At 30.7% G+C, this 25,736-nt stretch overlaps 3 protein-coding genes and 1 long non-coding RNA gene across 4 annotated transcripts in view; 2 read left to right on the forward strand and 2 right to left on the reverse strand.

Moving 5' to 3' along the window:
• The window catches only part of LOC125836196 (F-box protein SKIP22-like), a 218,576-nt gene that overhangs the window by 124,189 nt on the left and 68,651 nt on the right, over positions 1-25,736 (forward strand). The window lies entirely within an intron of this gene.
• Positions 3,121-8,669, forward strand: LOC125836189 (BEL1-like homeodomain protein 1). The gene is made up of 5 exons (XM_049515296.1): positions 3,121-3,327; positions 5,134-6,030; positions 6,590-6,963; positions 7,167-7,227; positions 7,418-8,669. The coding sequence occupies exons 2-5, from the start codon at positions 5,191-5,193 to the stop codon at positions 8,273-8,275; spliced, it is 2,133 nt and encodes a 710-aa protein (XP_049371253.1). The 5' UTR covers positions 3,121-3,327; positions 5,134-5,190; the 3' UTR covers positions 8,276-8,669.
• Positions 10,958-13,378, reverse strand: LOC125836231 (BTB/POZ domain-containing protein At3g05675). Its single transcript, XM_049515374.1, has 2 exons — positions 13,224-13,378; positions 10,958-12,454 (listed from the first exon to the last, which is right to left on the reverse strand). Exons 1-2 carry the CDS (start codon positions 13,233-13,235, stop codon positions 11,144-11,146), a joined length of 1,323 nt encoding a protein of 440 aa, XP_049371331.1. The 5' UTR covers positions 13,236-13,378; the 3' UTR covers positions 10,958-11,143.
• LOC125836540 (uncharacterized) lies at positions 14,692-16,049 on the reverse strand. Its single transcript, XR_007443457.1, has 3 exons — positions 15,925-16,049; positions 15,532-15,656; positions 14,692-14,752 (listed from the first exon to the last, which is right to left on the reverse strand). It is a non-coding gene; the product is annotated as an uncharacterized LOC125836540 (long non-coding RNA).

Raw genomic sequence — 25,736 nt, forward strand, 5'->3', positions numbered from 1 at the left:
AAAAGTAGATATATAGCTGGACTCAACATATAGTTTTTGAATTTTGTAAAAAAATAATAATATATTTCTTAGAAGCCATTTGTCCATAGTGTTTAATTATATATTGGACTGTTTTTTTCAAAATAATTTTGAAAATGAATTACTAATATGAAAAGTGGTCTTGATTAGTTTGTCAAGTAAAGAATCTTTGGTATATATTGAATTAATTTTTTCAAAATTATTTTAAAGATGAATTATATGAAAAGTGGTCTTGATCAGTATTTTAAGTAAGAAATCTTTTCGAACTCACAAACTTTTACCTTTTTTATTAAAGTTAAATACATATTCAATCAAAATTTCAATTTTTAAATACATTTTTTAAAACTTTACTTTAAATATTACTTTTTTCTACTTATTATTATAATCACATATATTTTTCAATTTGGAGTTTTTTTTAATAAAAAAAAAAAGAAATATGAAGATAATGATATTATGACTTTTTAGGACATTAAGTAGGTCTTATGGTGGTTGGCCCAGTATCTCTTGGCATAATAATATATAGTTGCTTTATCATCATACTCTTTACATCCAACCACAAAAAAAAAGAGAGTAGAAAATGAGAAGGGGAAAAATAAATAAATTATATAGTAGCTAGGGCCCATTGAAAAGCTTATCTAAAACTTTTTAAAAAAAATTGAAAGAATTGTGGTTGAAAAAAGAAAAATATTTTCGTCCGTTTCAATTTATATGTCACAAGTTATTAGAATTGATAAGAAATTTTAAAAACAAAAACAAATAAAAATTTGAAGCTTGTGCTTTAAAACATGACATACTATTTAAATGATTAAAAAAATTCAAACCTTATGACATTAAACACGTTATAATATTTTTTATAATTATAAAAGTGTCTCATCTATAACATGTTTGAATAGTTGTCACACACATTATCTCATAATATATCATATTGTAGTGTTTATGTATTATCTTATTTTGATGAATATAATATATATTTGGATATATTTTGTTGTTTCTTTTTATCAATTTAAATAATAAATTATAATATTAATTAGAAAAAAACAATAAACTATGAAATAGAGTTAAGGGTAAGTTATGAACATTATTTCCTCCATCTTAATTTATATAAAAATGTACTTGATTGGTACAAAGTTTAAGAGAAGAAAACCCAAAGAAACTTATGATTTATAATAAATTATTAGAAATTTCTATGGATATAAAATGGTAAAAAGTAAGTTTTATTAAATATAAAAATATGTTAATTTTTTTAATGGAATAGAAAGCAAAGAAAATCACATAAATTAGAATAAAGATCGAAGAAAATAAATTATAAATAAAGACAAGATGAAAAACAAGGCGATAATGTAAACCATACTAATCAATCGTTATACATATTAAAAAATATCCAGCGTTACAACAACAAATTTAATAATATAATATAATAAAATTTAACTAAAAATCAAAATAAAATGACATTTATCATGACAATAATTAACAACCATCCAAATATGATGTATGGATAAAAGGTGAAGAGTATTAGTATCTTTTGTTTAAATCTTAAATATTAAAATTATAATTATTATTTTAAAAATTCTCATATAAATTTTAAATTCTAATTTGTCCGACGGCTAATCTAAGTCAAAAGTAAATTTTCATAAATGTAGGTCCTAATTTTTTTTTCACCATTATCTTCTTCCAAGTTGCCAACACAAATCAATAATGACAATAGGGCCCTCTCCCCTATCTCTTCAACCCTACCTCTCTTTTTCTTTCTTTATCACTTCAAGTTCATATCATATTTCACACTCTCTCATTTTCTTCTGGTCTTCGTTTTAATTTATATGATATATTTTTTAAAATTTAAAATAATTTAATTTTAAATTTTTTATACTCTTAAAAAATTATTATAATCATAAGTTATAAAAATAATTAATTTTTTTAATTCAGTCAAATACTATCATATAAATTAAAAAGAAAAAGTATATGTTAAATCCTTATAATTATTATTGTTAAAGAAGAAAAAAGGGAGGTTAGTGGAAGTGGACGTTACCTCGTTTTTCATCTGTTTGTTTTTTTCTGACACACCTTTGATCTTTGATGATGGATATGTCGCTCCGTCTACATTTATGTGATACTATATTAATTTCGAGAGTTAAATAAAAAAATTATAATTATTTTATATTAATTATTATAATTTATAATATTTTTTAAAAGTTATATGTTCTAATTTAAAGGCAAAGTCGAAATATTTATTCTATAAATTTTGAAGCATAATTAGGTTCTGATTAATTATTTGTATCATATTAAATTTATTTTAATACAAATACATAATTCAAGACAAAGCTATTGAGTTAAAGTTATGTCAAATTAAATCCGAAACTTTATAAGCTCAAGGGGAGAAAAAAAGAAAGATTGTTCATGCCCTATAACGAGTCTAGAGATCTCATCCTTTATCGATGTAAGGTTCTTTCCATTCATCCTTGCGTTAGAACCTTTTTTTTCCAGACTGGAGTGTGCACATTCATGGACCATTCTTCCCATTCGTCAATCCCTCGTGTTAGAATTTTTATTTCTCGAACTAGAGTGTGTGCATTAACAGATACCGATATTTTCACCCTCATTCAAGCCGTCTCTGGAAGAGCTACATTGGATGAGCCTGACTTTGATACCATATCAAATTAACTCTTCAACCTAATTCATACATCAAAAGCTAGCTTGCCTTAAAAGAAGTCGTTCCATTCGTCACTCCCTCGTGTTACAACTTACAATACTAGCTCGATAAAAAAATATAGTCCAAATTTTATAAGAAGTCCATTCATCAATAGTACCTTCCCTATTTGTATTTACACTTTTTAAAAAAAAAGTGACTTTTGAAATTCGAATTATGCCACATAAATTACCCTTCGGTATAGCCCAATGATTTAATCTTGGTACTTTCATGTTGGAGGTCTCAAATTTAAAACTCCTTACCAACAAAAATAAAAAATTTACCTTCCTGAATCGAGCTTATTGCACCAGACTTCCTTAGACACATAAATTAGAATAAAAAAAGTATATTTTATTTTTATATATAAGCAAAAACACACACTAACTCACATTCACACATCCACACATCCACATCTTTCTTTCTTTCTTTCTTTCTCTTCTCTCTCTCTCTCTAAAAAGTTGAGTACTTTTATTAGCTCTCATCACTTCACACAGAAGAAGATGGTATTTTTATTTCTTTCTGCTGATGGCTGCATCAAATGATTTGAAAAGCTGAGTCAAATCAGAAGAAGAAAAAGAAAGTTATAATAATAATAATAATAATAATATCAAAAATATTATTTTCAGGTATGGTACTTCTTCACTCATTAACAATGTAAATATAGAATTTGAAGTTTACGAGCTAGTTTTCTCTTCTTTTTTATTTCGACTAGCAGAAATAGAGTCAGAGTCAGAATTTGAAGTTTATAAGTCTTGAATTCTGATTTTGTTTGAGTTCTGAATTGATAATTTATACATGTTGAATGAATTTTGTAAGTATACTTTGAAACAAATCTATTGAGTTCGATTGAATCCATAACCGACACTTTAGTTCCGTCACTGTTCAAAGGCGGATCCATAATATGAAGGTTATGACTTATGAACTTTGTAACCTTAGCTTTTGAGTTACTGAATTCTAAATTAATTTTATAAGTGAGTAAATACAAAATTTGAAACAAAATTAGCTATTGAGTTCAGTTGAATTCGTATAACCGACACTCTAGCTTTGTCACTGCTCAAAGACCTATCTAGAATTTGAAGTTTATGAATTCTGAATTCGAAATTGACAATTTCTACATGTTAGATGAAACTTTTAAGATAAATATAAATTAAAATTATTGAGTTCGATCAAATTTGATTTGTGTTTTCCTTTTTCTTCACCTTATCAAGAGAAATTATTTTAATTTTTTTTTATCATTACTGATTCATAAATCTATAGATATCATAGATGGATACATTAGAGTTCCTAAAAAAATGTTACAAAGAGTATTTTATTTTTCCCTTTCTTAATTTTTTTTTCGAAATTAAGATTTTAATTTTATAATAACGATTATAATTGAATTAGTTATACAAATTTATTTAACGAGTTATTAACATAAATGCATTATTTGAATAAAATTTATTAAATTTGACCGAACTCGTATACGAACTTTCTCTCTCATGTAATTTCTGCCATAACTGTGTGTATTTCCCTTCTCTCTCTAAAAAATCTGTTATGATTTTCTGTGTCACTCCTACACAAAAATAAATTATTCTTCATTTCTTCCATTTGTCAGATTATAATACACCACGTGCACTTCAAATTTTTGTGAAAACCATATTTTAATTTACAAATCCATTTCATAATTCTTTTTTTTAATCAAGAAAATTAAATTTAATGACATTAAGTATTTTTTACAATTATAGTAACATATTACTAAATAAATTTTCAGGTTTATTTTACCATTTTTGTGATTTTGAAGTGTTACAAAGTGTGAATGGGTTGAATTTTTTGGACCTCAGCTAGGTAGCTTCTTGTCTTCAACAACAAAAGGTACATACAATAATTACCATAAAATTATAACCACTTTTACTTAGGAATTTTACCATATTTAGGTAAAAAAATAATTCACCCGCCTACTCGTAATAATCAGAAACAGAGCTAGAGGGACGAAAGGGTTCATCTGAAATCATACTGTATATAAGGTCAAAATTCATTTTTTATGAACTCTTTTGACGAAAATCATGTCTCTGCCACTAAAGTCGTAATTTGTAGGCATCACCAATATATATATATAGTGATTATTGATTATATACTGTATATATTGGTTAAAAGTTTTGAAAAATAAGTATTAAAGTTAATTTCCATTGTGTGTTTTCTTGGGATCAGGGGTGGAGCTAGATAAGGGTAAAAAGGGGTTCATCTAGACTTCTTCGGATAGAAAATTATATTTATATACATATACATAGTAGATACTGAATCCGTTGCTTTTTTCGTATATTTACTTCTGCATATTTTAAATTTCTTTAATGAAAATTCTGACTCTGATACTTTTGCCTTTTTATTTTGGAAAAAAAATGATATATGTGGACTTACTTGACTTGACTTTGACTTATTTTTTATTTCTTTTTCAGATTAGTTGGTGTTATTTGTTTATTGTGGAGAAAAAATAAATTAAAAAAGAAGAGAAAATGGCATCTTATTTTCATGGAAATTCAGAAATACAAGAAGGAAATGATGGATTACAAACTCTAATACTAATGAATCCTGGATATGTTGGATTTTCTGAAACACAACATCACCACGCGCCACCACCGCCGCCGCCAGGTGGCAGCAGCAGCAGCAACATAGTTTTCTTCAACTCCAATCCTATTGGAAATTCAATAAACTTATCTCACGCGCCACCACCTCCGCCACCGCCACAACAACATTTCGTCGGTATACCTCTCGCCACCGCCGCCTTCACCGCCCCATCTCAAGACTCCGGTAACAACAACAACAACGAGTCAATCTCCGCCCTTCACGGCTTCCTAGCTCGATCGTCTCAGTACGGGTTTTACAACCCGGCTAACGACCTCTCGGCGGCGCGTGAGATCACACGCGCTCATCATCATCAGCAGCAAGGGCTTTCACTTAGCCTGTCCTCATCCCAGCAGCCGGGGTTTGGGAACTTCACGGCGGCGCGTGAGCTTGTTTCTTCGCCTTCGGGTTCGGCTTCGGCTTCCGGGATGCAACAACAACAACAGCAACAACAGAGTATTAGTAGTGTGCCTTTGAGTTCTAAGTACATGAAGGCTGCACAAGAGCTACTTGATGAAGTTGTAAATGTTGGAAAATCAATGAGAAGTACTAATAGTACTGATGTTGTTGTTAATAATGATGTCAAGAAATCGAAGAATATGGCCGATATGGACGGACAGTTAGACGGAGTTGGAGCAGACAAAGACGGAGCTCCAACAACTGAGCTAAGTACCGCGGAGAGACAAGAAATTCAAATGAAGAAAGCAAAACTTGTTAACATGCTTGACGAGGTAACCTTAATGTTGTTGCATTCGTGTCAGATCAGAGTCTTAAAACTAGTCAATAGAAGAAACTTCATATCCTTGAGTACGTGTAATTGTGGCCTTTTCGACTTCCAACTAGTATTTACAATAGTGTACTCTACATTGATAAGCTTGACGACAAGTAGGCAAAGCGATGACCTTGTTGGTTGTTATAGTTTTTTGGTTATGTTGCTCGGACTCTGCAAAATTATTGCCATACTCATGTCAGATTCTCCAAAATGCACTATTTTTGGAGTATCCGACTTGCAGTCTGACATTTTTTTTTTCCGAAGAGTCTGAGCAACATAGGTTTTTGGCCTTCCAAGATAGTAAGAGAATGGTCTCTATCAAAAAAAAGTTGCATCATATTATTACTGAAAATAAGAGCAAAAAAGTATCTGTCAAATGATAAAGACCAGAACTTCAAAACTGTTACTTTCGTCAGGGCACTGTCCTGACAATTGTAAACAAACAAAAAAAGAATTTTTTCATCGAAATCTTTGATTTAAAGCTAAATATCGGTTCGATTTTGGGTGTTGTTATTTAGGTGGAGCAGAGGTATAGACATTATCATCACCAAATGCAGTCAGTGATACATTGGTTGGAGCAAGCTGCTGGTATTGGATCAGCAAAAACATATACAGCATTGGCTTTGCAGACAATTTCGAAGCAATTTAGGTGTCTTAAGGACGCGATAATTGGTCAAATACGATCAGCAAGCAAGACGTTAGGCGAAGAAGATAGTTTGGGAGGGAAGATTGAAGGTTCAAGGCTTAAATTTGTTGATAATCAGCTAAGACAGCAAAGGGCTTTGCAACAATTGGGAATGATCCAGCATAATGCTTGGAGACCTCAGAGAGGATTGCCCGAACGAGCTGTTTCTGTTCTTCGCGCTTGGCTCTTTGAACATTTCCTCCATCCGTAAGCACGAAACAACCCTTTTTCATCAGCTATGTTGCTCGGACTTTTCAAAAATGTTGTCACACCAGTGTTGGATCCTCATAGAATGCATTGATTTTTTGAGGATCTAACATACACCTGACGATATTTTTGAAGAGTCTGAACAACATAACTTAGTTAAAAGTACTGTATTTTGATATATTGTGGCTATTTGTTTTGAATAGTTATCCCAAGGATTCAGACAAAATGATGCTAGCAAAACAAACAGGGCTAACTAGGAGTCAGGTCAGTGATAACTGATAACAACATTGTCATTTTTGATTCTCGAGTTGATTTCTTAGATGGTCACTTAACTGGTAGTTATTATATCAAAAAGTCATCTTACTTCAACAAAGAGTTGAGTGACCATCTGAGAAATCGACACTTGGATTCTCCGTTTTTGGTTTTTACTAAGTTTTGTTTTTGGACTATTCAGGTGTCGAATTGGTTCATCAATGCTCGAGTTCGTCTTTGGAAGCCAATGGTTGAAGAGATGTACTTGGAAGAGATAAAAGAACACGAACAGAACGGATTGGGTCAAGAAAAGACGAGCAAATTAGGCGAACAGAACGAAGATTCAACAACATCAAGATCCATTGCTACACAAGACAAAAGCCCTGGTTCAGATAGCCAAAACAAGAGTTTTGTCTCAAAACAGGACAATCATTTGCCCCAACACAACCCTGCTTCACCAATGCCGATGTCCAACGCCACTTCCATACCCACTATCGGTATGACCATCCGTAATCAGTCTGCTGGTTTCAACCTCATTGGATCACCAGAGATCGAAAGCATCGACATTACTCAAGGGAGTCCAAAGAAACCGAGGAACAACGAGATGTTGCATTCACCAAACAGCATTCCATCCATCAACATGGATGTAAAGCCTAACGAGGAACAAATGTCAATGAAGTTTGGTGATGATAGGCAGGACAGAGATGGATTCTCACTAATGGGAGGACCGATGAACTTCATGGGAGGATTCGGAGCCTATCCCATTGGAGAAATTGCTCGGTTTAGCACCGAGCAATTCTCAGCACCATACTCAACCAGTGGCACAGTTTCACTCACTCTTGGCCTACCACATAACGAAAACCTCTCAATGTCTGCAACACACCACAGTTTCCTTCCAATTCCAACACAAAACATCCAAATTGGAAGTGAACCAAATCATGAGTTTGGTAGCTTAAACACACCAACATCAGCTCACTCAACATCAAGCGTCTACGAAAACTTCAACATTCAGAACAGAAAGAGGTTCGCCGCACCCTTGTTACCAGATTTTGTTGCCTGATCACAAAAACAAAAACAGGATTTAGCGACAGACAAACTTCTGTCGCTAAACAAGAACATGATTTAGCGACAGATAACTTCAGTCGCTAACTTAGCGACTGAAAACTTCTGTCGCTAAGCATGAACATGTATTAGCGACATACAGTATGCAACTGTATGTCGCTAAACAAGAACATGATGAATTAGTGACGGACAACTTCTGTCGCTAAACAACAAAAAAAAATTCCATGTTTTAGTATATTGTTTCTCATTCTATCATATCATGGTAGTGTAAAGAATCAAGAAACAAGTTTTACATAGTTGCATAGTCTTTATACATTGGAGATGAAGAACCATTTAAGTTCTTCAAAATAGATAGATTTTCTAGGTTACTTCTAGAAGATATATATATGGTTGAGGGTTTGTATATTAATTTTGGGATTGTTATATTGGATGTGGAAAAAAAGTAGTTATTTTGGGTGGTATAAATAAAATAATACTCCATCCATTTTAGCCAATCTTTGTTATTTCTCTTTCCATATTGTTCAATCATAGACCAAGGTTTCGTGTCTGAGTTCTGAGTTATGAAGTCATCTTTGTTAGGAAGCGATTCACCCCAATGTGGGACTTATCCAACGCGAATATGGATTTAGTCGGGTTCCAATGTGGTTACCAGACACCAGATGGAAATAAATAAAAAACTTATTACTAGTAACTTTGTTTTAGTGTTGTTTTATTCCCTAGTAAAATGAAAGCATGTTTGAGTAAGGGGTTGAGTGATTCATCGAAAATTATACTGTATATATAGTAGATGTTGAATTTCCTTGACTTTTTTCGTATGCTTACTTCTCCATATTTACTATATAGATAGTAGATGTTGAATCTCCTTGACTTCTTCGTATGCTTACTTCTTCATATTTTGAATCTGCTTTTTGAAATTTTTGTTCAAATCATTTCCCTCCTAAAGATAATTTTAGAAAGTCGAGATTTTGAACTTAGAGATTTTTTCACTATAATATATTACTACTACAAATAACTAAATATGAAATATTTATACGATTTTTCTTATTGAAGTATAATAAATCGATCGGAATGTGTAATTGCATTCTAATCGTTAATATACAAGACACATTTGTATTCATTTGTTTGATGTAAACAATAACTTCTGAATAAGTATGTTCATTTAGTTTAAACTATTAAAGTCATTATTTCATGTTAATTATAATATAAAATAAAAATCATCTCAAATATCAACATAACTTGTTACACATGGAAATTTCAAGTTGCTATGTACAAATAGAAGGAATAAACACCTAATTAGAATAGTATCAATATTTGAATTATCTTCAAACTTTACTATCAAAGAATTTTATGAGTGGAAATTTAACATCACTAACACCCCCCCCCCCCCCTCCCCCCAAAAAAATATATCATCTGAAAATGAAATGAACCTAACAAAGTTAATTATAGATACAAATTATATAGAGAATAATTTTGTTCTTGAAATTTTTTCTTTGTTTGGGAAATTGCTTGTTGGATTAGAATACTTATTCACTTGCTTTTTTTTTTTTTGGAAAAAAATAAAAATAAAGAGCATTTTAAAGTATTATTTCTCTTATGTTGCTATCAATTATTTTTGAAATAATCTTTGCTTTTGTGATTCTTTTTTATTTATTTGCACCTTATTGTTCTTTCCACTATTTGATTAATAGGGATCTTTGATTCTTGACCCAAATGCAAGTTTTTTTTCACACCTTCACATAGGGACAGAGTTAGAGGGACGAAAGGGTTCATCTAAACCTCCTTTAATTAATTTTTTTTGATATTGTATTTATTTTCATACATGCGAACGAAAAATCTCTTGTAGTCGGTTAGCATATAGTTGAAATGGGTAATTCCTCTATCATTCTTTAAAATTTAAATGCCAAGTCTTTTAGTCTATATCCGGGTTTGAACTCGTGATATATGAGTAATTCACACGTCATATGTTGTGCTCTCACCATTAAATCAAAAGCTAAGAGCAATTTTGATACCAACAAGGCAACAACAACAACATACCAACCGTAATCCCACAAGTGAGGCCGGGGAGGATAGGATGTACACAGACCTTACCCCTATTTTTCTGGGATAGAGATGTTGTTTCCGATAGACCCTCAACTCAAAAAGAGAAGCTTTCGAAGTAGGGTTGCAAGAAAAAAAAATGATAGCAAGATAACAAGGAAAATAGCCAAATGCAAGTAGAAGTGGTTCATGTTTCATAGGAAAACAACACACTCAGACGACTAGCAACAATTTATGCACTAGCATAAGGATAACCATATGCATTCTATGTTTGCTCGGACTCTCCAAGAATGTCGATGAACTCGTGGCAAATCCTTCAAAAATACATTAGTTTTGAATAATCTGAACATCTACGGACATTTTTAGAAAGTCCAAGCAACATAGTTTGCCTTACCAGCTCAAAGGAAGCACTACAAAGGAGAAGGTTCGGCTAATTTTCGTAACGAAAAGAAAGCTAAAACAGAACTAGTTCCAAATAACTAACAAGCAGATTCAGATATGGCCAAGAACATAGGAGAAACCTTTCAAATGTAAGAACATAAGTTATCATCAATCATCACTTGTATCCAGTTTCAAGGCAAAACTCCAGTTTTTTCGAGTTCCGAGCATATTGCTGAAAGTGATTGATATACTTCATAAAACCATAAGCATGAAAACATGGAGGGGGAACAAAAATAGAGGTCACTTTACAGAAGCTAGGCCATTTTAAGATGTCTTACCAATTCAGCTAGGTTATAACTCGAAAGAATAAAAGAAAGTTTTCAGCATATAATCAGTGACGCGAAAAGGAGGATAGCTAAATCCTAGAATTGGCAAAATAAGAGAGAAGTCATACTGCCTTAGCTGTATTGTGTTCTTCCCCAAGTGTTGCCAGCCTTCGCTTAGCTACCTTGGACCTGTAACACCAAACTTCAAATGCCTCGGTGAGGTCTGGATATCGAATCTGTTGATTTTCCAACCACTCTGTTAAAATGTCTGTCTGATCAACTGATGACAATGTAAGTATAATAGCAACAAATGCTGACTCCAAAGATTGCCAGATCTCACTATCGAATTTTAGTGTGAGATCATCCTCAGTTTCCTCGGAGACAGAATCGACTAAAGGCTTCATCGTCCGGACAAAAGGAAGCCAGAGCTTCACCATGTGAAGTCGTTTTACTGTAGGTAACACAACTATGCCATAGCCTATTGCCTCTAATACTTTTGCAGTCACCTCAAGAACCTTCAGCTTTGTCTTCAGAATTTGATTTTCTCCATCTTTTTGTTGAACGATGGTTACTAGCTTCACTGACAACTCCGTCCAGCTGCAAACAAAATCTCTGATAATCTCCAACTTTCCTAATATCTGACATGCCCATAACAAATCTGTCAAACAAGAATGCAACGATTGCATTTTCCCAGAATCTGAAATCGATTCTTGGAGGTCACATAGTAGAGATTCTACAATGCTGTTAAATCTATCAAGCAGCTTCTTGACACATCGCATGACTTCTAGCTTTATCTCTTCATCAGCGCTCAGTAAAGGAGCATCATCGTCCTCGGTAAGCATGTATTCAAGCTGTTCTTGAGCAGTGTTTTTCAGATCATTCAAAGGTGAAGGAGGTGATGACGTAGCAAATTGAAGGGCTGAAAGAAAAATCTTCATTACTGCAGTAGGATTGACTGGTTGGAGGCGAGCAAGTACTGGTTCCACCTTAGATCCCATGCTTGGTATAGTATTTAATATCTCCTCCTCTTCAGCTTCCTCCCAAGGGACTGCTTCCAAATAATCCACACATACTGCAATAATTCTTGGGCATCCAAGTTTGACAGCAACTCGCAAAATGCCAAGTGCATTCTTGACACCATGGCAAATTTCCATCATTAAGCCATCCGCAATGACATAAAAGAGTCGAAGGACATTGACATGGGAGTCCAGATCAGGTTCTTCACAGTAAACCTCAACACAATTGCGTGAATCCAGAATCTGACATGTCGGCCAACTATCTGATAACCGATCAGCAAAATATTTACTCTCTTCAACGAGAATATGTGAATGACAGTAAAGCCAATCATCACGGCCATCCTGTGTTCTAAGTCTTACGACAACATCACTGGTTGGTCTATCTCCAATCTTGCTTGGTGTCTTCAATTCATTAGGCTGCAGGGGGGAAATGATATAGGTTAGTTAATGTGATAACTTATTGACAGTATTCAACAGTCAAATTAATAAGAGAAAAGCAGGATGTAAGCTTCTATGATGCCTTTAAATGATTAATGTTCCTACTTCACTCCTTAATGATCCTTCTATCAGCACAGGAAAGTGAAGGCAACCCACCAGAGCAGTCAAATAAGTAGATGCAAGAATCAAATCCATGTACATGGCTCTTAAGGCAAGGGAAAGCCTAACTGCCCTAAGGCAGCCAGGGGGAGGAGGCCAAACGCCTCACAGCCGTATACCTTCCAGCATGAGGAGTTAGACTCTTAGCCTGAATATGAGGTGTAAACAACCTCTTTAGCCTTCCTTGCCCGTCAAAAAAAAGAGAGAACATTTAGGACAAGTATATTATTCAAAAGTTAAATTGAGTGGCATAACAAACAACTTTCCAACTTCCACGGATTCTTATCAACTTTTTACTCTTTCAATTTTTTTTGAACCATTAAAGCATTTCAAATTAAAAGATAAGAAAGTGTTCACACTCTAAAGGAAGACCCCTTGCTCTTATTGGTTGCCTGGCCAATGCTGGATTGTCTCGGCTTACGCCTTTTCCATTCATATCACCAGAAATATCTTGAAATGTTTCAAATAAGAAGTTAGGTAAATTGTTTCATCAAGAGTTTCCTGTTTATTTCAAATTTCCAACGCTCCGGTGATATGACACAAGAACCATATATTCTTTTAGTTTTCTATACTATGTTAAGACACTTACGACTGTCTCCATTAATGCACAAGACTAATTGGTGTAGCTTCGATGCATTGTCAGATCTGCAAATAGAAAAGGATACATGACATCACAAAACAAGATAGCAAAACAGCTTAAATCAGATTCTGTATTCAATCAGAAACTGTGCATCCCTAGCAAGTCAAAAAAGTCCAACAGAAGTTTCTTTTGGATAATTAAATTCCAACAGAACTTCTTTTTTTCCAATTAGATATAGATCTGAAGAGAAATTTAAGCTCTATTTGGTTAACCCAAAAACACATAAAAGAATCAAAAGAAAAAGTTAATAGAGCAGTCATTAATAGTAACTTTTCTTAGCAGTGATGTGCGGGTCAGCTTGTGCACAAACCCTAGATGTGATACGTTTACAACATGGACTACCAGGGTATCTAATCTTGTTTGTGCCCCATGCTTTCGCACCTCAGCGTCGGTAGGGAGTAGGGGCCCAGAGAGCTGCCTTTGCTTTTGGCATTCCTTTGTAGATCTCCAGAATTCACCCCCCTACACAAGAAATTCCACTCTCCTCTGTCTCACTCAAGTGAATTGGTGATATATATAATGTCTTGGCCTCGGGGATAGAAATCTATAATATGCAAACAGCATCAGCCATCAGGCATCAATATGTAAAACAAATATGGAAACACTAATTCAAGTCATACAAAAATGGCTGGTAAATCAAGTTAGTTTCCAAAATTGGCAGACATGGCATTAACACTTACTCATATTTACCAACTTTTAATTGAAATGTCATCAACTTCCGATTTTCCTAAAAGAGAGAACTTTTCAGGTAATTATAACATGAAAAACTCTAGTAACGCCAATTTCGAAAAAAGGAAAGAAAGAAAAACTCTATTAACTTTACTCTTCTCACCACAAACTCCATTCATTTTTGTATTATGAAAATATCATGATGAGACTAATGAACTCCACATGTTCAACTCTTCTTAACCTTACCTCTCAATACTGGAATAAAGTCAAATTAACGGTAGCGTGATCATAAGTATGTCATCTTACATAGCTTAAGGATGTTAGCTCATCCTCTTACTTTCTACCTCATCCTCTTTTGTCTTCAGAACTAGGATCAACTACTGAAATTTAAAATGTTATATTAATTTCTGGCCTTCTCCGAGGACTGAGGGCTTGCGAAAGATATATATATACAGTAGTCAAAGTGGAAAGTCATGTTATTTCAAGAGTTGGCACATAGAACTAGGTGACTTTTTCGAAGCATAATAGTGCTTTTTACTCATTAAGCTTACAAAAGGAATTACAGAGTCCATCAAGTTCTATAGTAGCTGTAGCCAATAGGCGTCTTTGACAAACAAGTTAGGACACATAAGCGTGTATAGATGATCAATAAAAGTCTAGTAAACTAGGTATATATGTTGAACAAGGGATTGGAAAGTGAAGAATACAATCCAGCGCCAATAAGGCAATCATATACAACCTTTTGAAGAAGTTCCTAGATTTGCTTGGTCATAAAATGGATCTTCTGGTGTATATGCCCGACCGCTAAACTACAAGAAAGAACTAAATAAGGCTTAGTTGCAAAGAAAGGCCTGTGAGATTCATAAAGTCAGAAAAACAAATCATAACCCAAATTTGAAATCCGTGCACATACCCACCACTACTAACGTAATTTCCGATTGGTGCATCATGACAATTATCACAGTTGGGAAACTTGATAGTTGTAAGTTTTAGTAATTTATATGCATCTTCACAGTTAACATGGATAGTAGCATCATTCATATGTAACATGAAGTGTTAGCAAATGAATCAAAATTACCCTACATTTGTCATTGGTACACATTACTTTTCAAGGCACCAATTTTCCGAGCACTCACGTAAGAAACATTTTCCAACAATATACACTACCCTAGAACGATACTCAAGACAGAAGTTGCTATAACTAGTAAGAAGTATTAACATAAAGCAAAACAGCAACTCCATTATCACAATGTATTCAGTAATTCAGCTACTTAACAAAAAAAACAACTTGCATAATAATTAGTAACATTTCAAAGAACCCCAAGCATTTCTCAGACTCGAAAAAATGTGTATAAAACAAAACAATGGGGTACCCTTCGGGATGGCTCAGATGGTTTGTCTTACGACTTCCATAATAGAGGTCTCAAGTTCAATACCCCTTGCCCACAACAACAGGGGTTTGGGCCTTGCCTAGTGCGTTTTACCTCTCCTGTATGGTATGCAAGTTATCGGGGTTTTAGCGGCTACTACGGGTTCCCTAATCATCAAAAAACAAAACAAGACAATATGCAAAGTTCTATTTTCTTACCCTTTATCCAAAATGACCCACATTCTCCTTCCACTCATGAACCCCATTTTCAAGATTATCAAAAAGCTCCCTTTGTCTACTTCCCTTCACTCAAGCAACACATACCAAAATCTCCCAATAGATACCTGCAAATGATAAATAAAAACAAAATCAAAACACCCATCAGCTAAAATCTATTGAATGTAACAGTTCAATAACAAAAAGTACTAAACTTGAAGAATTGAAAAAAAAAAAAAAAAAAACCTAAAGTACTAATCTTTTTCTTAACAAGATAAAAACCCATATCAAGAATGTAACAACAAGATTCTTTAAAGGGTATTTCTTCAAATTCCATATACATAAATAATCTGAACAAATTAGCAGAAATTATTGATTCTTGTGCAAAGAACATACCTTTCTTATTCATTATCAAGTAGATTTAGAGTTGTTTACTCTTCAAATTGTTGAAGCAAAGAGTACAAATTTGGGGGATTTGGGCATTTAATTCCTGAAACTGTTTAAAGATTAGAAATTTGGGGAAAATTGAGTTCACTTTTTTTTTTTTGGAAGGATAAATTGAGGAATATAATTATTGAAAATGTTTTAAAAAGGCTAAACTATGATGATGGTTGATTTTTTATTTTATTTTTTTTGGCACAAGTTGGGATTTTTTATTTTTATTTTTACTTTTTTTTCTATTCGGTGTTCGGTAATCATATTGGAGCCCGCGACTCCACATGCAAGAGAATTTAAATTTGAGACATCTGGTTAAGGATGAAGAAATATTTACTACTCCACTGCACTCTTATTGATTAAATAAATTCTTTAATATATCTTTCCTTTAGCACATATTACTAGTAAATAGAGTTATAACTCAATTGGAGAGATGTTCACGCTTTCGTTCGGCTAGATATGGATCACGCGCTATAAGGAATTCAAAAAAAGTATATAATTTTCTCTGCTTGAGAATATATTGGAGATTTTTGTGTTGTTCGGACTTTTTATGATTTTTCAATTACCTTAGAAGTCGTTTGGTGTGAAGGATAATACCAAATAGTCTTGGGATTAAATTATAGTGCCACTTAATTTGTTGTTTGGTTGGCAATCCCGGGATAACTTATCCCGAGATTAATAATAGTATTGGGATTTGGGTGGTATAGTAATCTCGGAATAAAATAAGTAAATGACAAAAATGTCTTCTTAAACCTTTTTTATACATCACTTTTTACATTCATGAAGGGTATTTTTGTAAACAAATAAATTATTCTTAAAATTTATTATTTTAAATACAACAAATCAAACACTCAATAAAAAATAATCTTATCATAACTTATTCCATCATAACTCAAATTCAAACCGAACTCCTTAATGTATAGGTGATGACTTTCCTATATTTCATTAACAAACATCTCAACCAAAATGTTGTATCTTTTAGAAAGTTGCCAACGGGATTCGAACCAGTGCCCCAGCCTTAAACATCACTTAATCCAACCCACCTAATTAGTTTTACACTCTGTTTGGATCATTGTTTTCCATTGTTTCATAATGTATTGTATTGTATTGTACTCTACTATACTGTATTGTATGGTAGATACAATGTTTGGTTAGACTGTATTGTTTGTTGTTGTTTTGACTGTATCGTATTGTATTGTAATATATAAATTTACTAATATATCCTTAATTATTCTAGGGTAAGAGGTTTGATTAGAATTAAATAATACTTATAAGGGTAAAGGGTAAAATAGTATTATGAAATATTATGTAAAGATATAATTGGAAAAAAAAATTAAGTAACAATGGAAACATACCAAATTGGTTGTTCCATAAAATGGGGGTTTTCATTGTTACGTAACAACAGAATTTAACAATACAATACAATACATTTTAAGAAACAATCAAAACAGACATTGTAGGTATAGTAACGATACAATACAATAGAATGCGTAACAATGATCCAAACAGAGTTGTTAGTGTTGTTGCCAATGGGATTCGAAGTTAACGAATGCACGTGCACACTCACATAGAAATGTAGGTCTGCTTTTGTGTTTGGAGATCACACAATCACACTAGAGTTTCGACTAAATTCGGATCAAGCGCTGCAGGATCCATTCGGAGGTGACACTCCCAACATAATTTCCTCCACACTCAGAGCAGAACTCAAGACATCTAGTTAAGGATGGAGTAGTTACACCACTGCACCACAATACATGTTGATACCTAGTATGATGATCATGTGTTACATAAAACAAAGGTAATTAATGTGGGATATTTTCTAATTTATAGAGGTCTTAAATTGAACACACATTTGTTCATGAAAGAATATGATATGAAAAGTCATCTCTAAAGTTATATAAATATAAGAACTCTCTTTTCCCGTTGAGGTTTCCGACCCTCCATGTCTCCACCTACTTGTGGAATAGGGGGGAAGGGGGGGAGTTCCTTGACATTAAGGTGTCAAGGCGGTCGAAGAATGCCACATGTGGAAGCAACCGATACCATGATCATTCAATTGACTAGATGTAATCTAAAAAAAATATGCAAGTATATACAAAGGCTTTGTTGTATCCTGAAGGGAATTGCTCGTATTTTCCTCAATATGTATATGGACAATATCTCCTTAAGATAAGTGATCCTTCACGTCTCAAAGCCATCTTCTTCTTCAATTTATATTTCCTATTATTTTTCTAACAATTCATATCATGATAACGTCAAAGCCAACCATTTATAATTCGATGAGGTCTACTTTGATATCACTATAATTGTATATTTCTTGTGATGAATAGATAACATAAACGGAATGACCAACTTATGACTAATTTAGATTTATATTTCAAATACTTATCAACCAATTAATACGTCGATATTTATAAACTAATTTGATCAATTAATAAACTTTATTTCTATGAATCACAAACTGCAAAGTCGAGTTATATAAGACTACAACAAATTTGATTATCAGGGACAAATAATTTCGTCATCTATAAATCATATTTCGTCACTAAAACTCTTGTGTGACGAAAAAATTTTCGTCAATCAGTCGTCACTAAACGTGCGTCACTAAAAGTATACAAAGATGATTTAGTGCTTCGTCACTAAAATATTATATTAACTACAAAAATAAAAATTGTCCCCAAATGCATAAACATCTGTGATGAATTTATTTGTCATAAAAAGTGTAACTTTTTTGTAGTTAATAGTATGTTTTGTCACTAAAAATATTATTATTAGTGACAAAATTAAATCATCACTAATTATTTTGTTCAATCAGTGACGACATCAAATGTCTCTAAAGCTATATGTATTTCGTAGTTGAAAAAATACAATATCGTCACTAATGACTATTTTTTTATATACAATTTCTTTTTGTCCTTAAATGTAAAAATTAGGGACAAATTTATTATTATAAAAAAGGTTAATAATTTTGTGATTAAATATATCATTTTGTCACTAAAAGTGTTGCTTTTATCGACGACATATATTGTCCCTAAATATTATCATAAGTAGTGACAATTACAATTGTGACAAAATAAAAAAATAATTCATATTCAATAAAAGGGGTACTAGGACAATACATTTTGTGTCACTGAATGTAATTAACTTGTGATAAATTAATTTAATTCATGACACAAATATTTGTCATAAAATTCACCCATGATCATACAATAAAAACAACTAAAATTATACTAAATTAATAATATCTCATTACAAATTCCTAAAATAAAAGTAAAATATGTCCAATGACAAGAAAATCAAACCAAAAATATACTAAATATTACTCCTATACAAAGACATATAAGTAAAAATTCTTTCCAAAATATCAATTATGTGGTAACACATAGCTTGTAATCAATCTTGATTAATTTCTCACTCTTTATACATGTACAAAGAGAGGGAAAATAAAACAAAAATTTAGATTGAGATGTTTATACTAGAGTCAAAAGTAAAATATGTAACACAATTTGTCTTTCATATGTTCTATTGCCCACTTTTATAAGGCTTATTGGATGGATTGTCCCTTGTATTACAATTATATATATATATATATATATATATATATATACTTTCTAATTTACAATATAAATTTTATCATTACAAGTTTAACACAAGTGAAAGTTTATGGGGTATATATCATCACAAACTACTCTACATGGCAACATAAACTCTATCATTCATGAAAACTATTAACTATTAAAATATAATGTAATCTATGTAGGAATTCTCACATTCGAATCAAACATGCGTGAATTAAAGGAGAAACTACATATAACTAGAATTTATAGCCTCATCCATTTTGTTGCAAAAAAAAGACGAGAGTTCTAAAAAACAAAACTTAAGCAATTTCTTAGAACAAAATAGAAAAAGGCCATCAATTATAAAACAAATTAATGTGATTAAGAAATGACACAAATGAAGCAATCAAAAGGCTCTTTTTTCATAAAGTTGATAGATAAATACTTGTAAGTCCAAATCTTTTTTATCTAGCTCATTTAACTAAAAATTGAAATATTATGTCAGTTAATTAGGTGCATGTTATCAACAATGTAATTCGCATTTGCTAAATACAAGAGCCCTAAAATTACTCATGAATGTGGCAGGTGAATACAAAAGCCATGAATTGATATTGTAAGTCTCTTAATTGAAACAAATATTTCTAACGTGCCTAAAACTCACCTAGTATTAAAAGTACTTACTCTTATTTTGGTGAATTTTAGAGAACTAATCTTTCATTCCATTATTATATTAATTGATACTATTTTTAAATAAATTAATCCTCATATCAAAGGATTCAACTAATCCAAAATGAAGTAAATTCAAGTTTAACAACATAACCCATTTGTTTGTTTATTAGGTAATCACATTTATTTTAAAATATGTAAATTAAAATAGACAATTGACATGAACATTAAGCTACAACAATGTCATAAAAATAGTGGCTTGGGCATGACAAAATTAAACAACAATAACAACAACAACAACAACAAAAAATAAAAAAATTCTTACATTATATAGGACTTCATTCATTAAATAGAGATATAACACTTTAACCCAATCTTCATTTCAATCAAATTATAAATAAAATAAAACTATAGAACAACTTATCACATAATTACATAAATTTCCATAAATAAATTAAAAGATAAGGTCAAGTTGAGTACCACAAATGAAGAAATAAGAACCACAAAATTTTGATCGAAACTCGATTAAAACGCTCATAACTACTCTTTTTGGTGTTAGTGCGTATTGTATTTTTGTTTCTGTGTGTGGTTGTTGCTTTGCGTGTATATTGTTTTTTTTTTTTTGGTTTTTGCTGATCGTCCCTTTTTTTTGTGTGATGATAGTATAGGAGTTTTTTTTTCATTTTGTTCTTTTTTGTCGTTTGCTCGGTTTGGAGCAGTGTAGGCGTGTTGCTGATTCTTTTAGTTTTGGTTTATTGTTGTGTTAATACATGTAATGATTGTGTGTGTGGGTAGATAGTGGGTAAACAATTAGGGTAGTGGGAGGAAAATAGGATGGTGTAGGTGCAGTAGTGGGGTAAGAGGTAGTTTAGGTTGGTTTTTATTTATTTATTAAATTTATATAAAAATTATAAAAATATTAGCTAATTATTTTGAACTAATGAAAATATAAGAAAAGATAATTAGTTAATCTAAAAATGTAATTAAAGAAAATATTAAAATTACTAGCTTATTTATTAAACCTAAATTAAAACAAAACATATAAAAAAATTATATTTTTTTATTTCTTTTTAAAACAATTGAAAAAGTAAAACTTACCTAAAATTGCGATTCAATTTTTTGTGCTTTTCAAATCATTTAAAATAAACTTAATAAAATAAAATTAAAATTAAAATATTTAATTTAAATTTTAAAAAAATATTTAAGCACTAAAAATAATGTAAAACTTAAGTTTGATAAAAAATTACATGTCTACACAATATATTAAATCAAATATATAAAATGACCTAATTGACTGTAGATGTATGAGGATATGATGGTTTTAGAATAAAGAATTCAAAATATGGCCAAATGATTGTAATCTTAGCTGAATTGAGTGGCCTATTCTATTAGGAATTTAGTCAATTGAATTTAAATATTGCCAAATCGAATCAATTAGCTAAATTCGATTGAAGTTGAAATAAGACAAGTAATTATCGATTAATTATTTGAGGTTCTTAATTTAAATAAGACAAATTATTTCTTAATACATAAGTTAATTAATAATTATACATAAATATGAAGTTAACTAATTTAGAGTTATATATGTATGTGTGTGTGTGTGTATATATATATATAAAGTATTTAGAGAATATATTTAAAATATTTTTGGAATTTTCAAAAATAATGATTTCAAATTGAAGAAGCTCGATAATTAATACGAAGTGCATATGATCAAAATTGGGTGTCAACACTCGCGATGATTGAAAGGTGTCCTATATTATAATTGTATATAATCAATGTTTATACACACTTATAAAGTGCAGGTACATTATTTAAAAATTATCTACAATTGATTTGTGTATGTGTTGTTTAATTATGTATAATAATATAAAAATGTATATAAGCACCTTTTATACAATATTATACACGTATATACAAGTGTATACACTATTTTAAATTAAAAAAATATTCAGTATAATTATAAAGTTATATAAAATTAAACTTTCAACTTTATTAAAAGAAATACTAATTAATACTCGGTTCACTTCGATTGGTAAAACAAATTTTAAAAAATATTGATACCCACAATGATAGTACTTTATCTTAATATATTCAAAATCTTAGTTGGTTAATTTCTTTCATTTTTTTTAGTTTATTTCAATTTTCACACGGATGAAAAAGGTAATAGAACCCATGAAATATTTTGCATCTTTTGCAATCTAAGTTTGTAAGTCGATATTATCTCTATAGAGTTGCTCTACGTAAAAGGATCCACTACTAATTATGTATGTATTTTTAGACAGAAGTAAATAGATCGAGTTAGTATGTATAGTTACCAACAAAAAATAAAATGTTCTCTTCTTTAGTGGTTAACGGTTCATAATCAGCGTGATTTTTTTTTTTCATTTTTTCATATAAAGTAAATAAAAGATTTGATATTATTATTCAATTTCTCTACATAAAATCAAATGAATAGAATAATAAAATTGATATATTTCAAAATTAAAAAAAATCTTAAAAATGGTGGAAAATCTACCATTTTATAAATTCAGCTTCTAAGATATCAAATAAATTGCCGTTAATAAAGTCGTTGGAGTACAAAATTTGGAATCAAAATATACAAGTAATTTTTTTTAAAATTTTATTCTAATTGTAGGAAATTCATTTTTATTAAATATAAATAAATTTCTTTCTACAACTAACGGGTAATAACATTTTTCTTTTTATAATAAATTTTAGCATTCTCAAGTCATTAGTAGCAATAATATATTTCATTTCATCTTCCATTGAATAAGAATTAGGACTTGTATCTTCTTTTACTGTGAATTTTGTTTTGAATCATTGAGGTAAGGTTCTTTTCTTCAGAGTAATTTGAAGAAAAAGTAGTGGGAAAGAGAAACAACTAAAAAATGGGTTAAAGAGCTAATTTCACATAGACATGAGTTCTATTTGTATAAAAATAGTCAAGAGACCAAACATGATAAATTTTTGAATACTTAAAGGACTAAAACTAGTAAATGCATAGTCAAGAGACTAAAAATGGTAGGTATATAATTAAGAGACCAAACATGATAATATTTTGAATAGTTAAAGGACTAAATATGATAAATGTATAGTTATAGGACAATTTTAGACCTACTTTAATAGTTGAGGGACCATTTATGAAATTCTCTAATTATGAACAATCATACCCAAAATGATTTTTTTTTAGAAAATAGTTGAATTATTCAACTACAAATTCTAAGTCGTCGCTATTTAATACCTTACATATTTTGTGACAATTTTTTGTTGTCACTAAATCGTAGGTTGATTAGAGATAATAAAATAATTGTCACCAATTGTTTATATTATTAGTGACGAAAATAAATGTTACAATAAAATCTAAATTTTTATAGCTAAAATTTAGAATATTTAACTACAAGCTCTAATTTGTCACTATTGTATCAACATATTTTTTGAGACGAAATTATTTTGTGTCTAAAAATTAATTAATTTTAAGACAAAAATAATTTGTCACAAATTAAAAACATCAATCGTGACGAAATAATGTGTCACTGGTAACTTTAAATTCGTGACTGACAGTACTCAATAAATGGCGCCAATACATTTTTTGGTGGGAAACTTTAGTCGACAAAACTTTGCTACGAACTATTATGTTTTGTCACCAAAAGTATCTGCCTTGTACATTTAAGCATGAAAAGTAATTTTTGTCACTAAAAGTGAACAATTAATGACGAATTTTATGTCGTAGCTATATATCATATTTGTTGTAGTGTCAGTTGGACCATTGACTTGGCTTTTTGAAAAATAAAATTAGAGAATAATTTAATTTTCTACATCATGCATTGTCTTTTTGTTTGTTCTAATATAGCTATTCCTTATTACGTGTTGAATTTGTTTACCACATGACTTGAAAAAAATTATTTTGTTCATAAAAGAATATTCAACAAATAAAAATAAATTTCTTAGAATAAATATAAAGTTTGAGGTAATAACAGAAAAATTGAGTAATATCTAACATGTATCGTAAACAATAAGGTTTTTTCCTTCAAAAGAGAAATGATTTTCTTATAAAATATGTGAGCACAATTCCATATATCTCCCTAGTCTTTAAAAAGTAGGCGGATTGTATTTTTTTATGACGCCAATAAAAAGTAGGAAGATCATAAGCAACTTCTTTTACGTTCTTGTCACGCATTGAGGTACTGCGAAATTTCCTTTTTAAAGCAAATTCTAAATTAATTTATCGTAATCAATTAATTAACATGTTGATTAAACACCATCACATCACAGATATTAATAATCTTTAATTTATAAAAGACTTTATATGATATTTTAACCTTTTTGAGAAAAAGTTTATAGAATTTTCAAGATAATATTCTTTTGGTAGTTGATTAGTTGATTGAATAATTTTCATGCAAAACAAACCAAAAAGTAGCCATAAACTTTGGAAGTCATCAAAAGTATTATAAGTAGTTGTTTGGCTGATTTTGTAGAGTTATAGACTTCAAACTTAAATTATTAAGAGAGGGACAGCTAAAATAACACGGTTAAGCAAGAATGTTATTTGGATATTCTACCTCGATATGCGCGATAATATGAATTTGAGTTATATATACACTCAGTGTAAACATTATATCCTCGTATAAGATTTCCCCTAAAAGGTTGTAGAGTGTTTTTAAAATACTACACTATTGTATTTTTAAGCTTGATTTCGGTATTATGCTTTGGTAAAATGATAATCATAGTCAGGGGCGGCTCAACGTAATCGGAGGCCTAAAGCAAAATCTTAATTAGAGGCCTAAAATCTAAATAAACTTCACATGCATTTATTTAAAATTTATTTTTCTTGCATTTTTAAATGCAAAGTATTACCTAATATTTTTTTATATATAAATGATTTATTCGATTTCTTTTTCAATTATTAGTTTTAAATAAGATTTTATTAATTCAACGTTGAAAAATATTATTTTACTCGGGCAATCATTATATGAATTGTTAACATAGTTCTACAAGTAATAAGTTGACAAATTTCAAATAAATATAAGAGTTATAACCATAGCTTTGATGAAGTTGATAATTTGGTTACCCCACATTTTACTATGGTTGTTGTAATGCTTGAAAATCTAAGAAGAAATGGAAAAAGAATTTACAATTCAATTTGTTCAACACTTTTCGACTATTAATTGATATTTTTGACAGAATATTACTCTAACTTATCAACAATTTAAAGAAGAGAGTGTAAAAGGAGTTAAAAAGAAAATAATGTGAGTATTAGTAGAGAGAGTGTAAGAAAATAAAATAATATTTTCTTGATTTCTTCTATTTGAATGGGGTTGAAGAAAATAAAATAATAAATTTAAATATATACTTTTTATCATAAATAATTAATATTTTTCTTTAAAAAATTAACACATAATTTATTCTTGGTAAAAAATTGAGGCCCCCTAAAATTGGGGGCCTAAGGCCAATGCCTTATTTTGGTATACATAGAGCCGGCCCTGATCATAGTTTGTTGAACTTCAACTTACATATATACACTTATATAGAGAAATTTTGACTATTTTT

The sequence above is a fragment of the Solanum verrucosum genome, unplaced genomic scaffold (genome assembly GCF_900185275.1).
Source record: "Solanum verrucosum unplaced genomic scaffold, falcon-dt-bn FXZP01000284.1, whole genome shotgun sequence".
Classification (NCBI taxonomy): Eukaryota; Viridiplantae; Streptophyta; class Magnoliopsida; order Solanales; family Solanaceae; genus Solanum; species Solanum verrucosum.

Excerpts from the sequence above, each read along its gene's own strand:
- LOC125836189 (XM_049515296.1), top strand. The coding sequence starts at position 5,191 with ATGGCATCTTATTTTCATGGAAATTCAGAAATACAAGAAGGAAATGAT. Across the intron at positions 6,964-7,166 it reads TTTGAACATTTCCTCCATCC|TTATCCCAAGGATTCAGACA; the intron begins GTAAGCACGAAA and ends TGTTTTGAATAG. Across the intron at positions 7,228-7,417 it reads CAGGGCTAACTAGGAGTCAG|GTGTCGAATTGGTTCATCAA; the intron begins GTCAGTGATAAC and ends TGGACTATTCAG.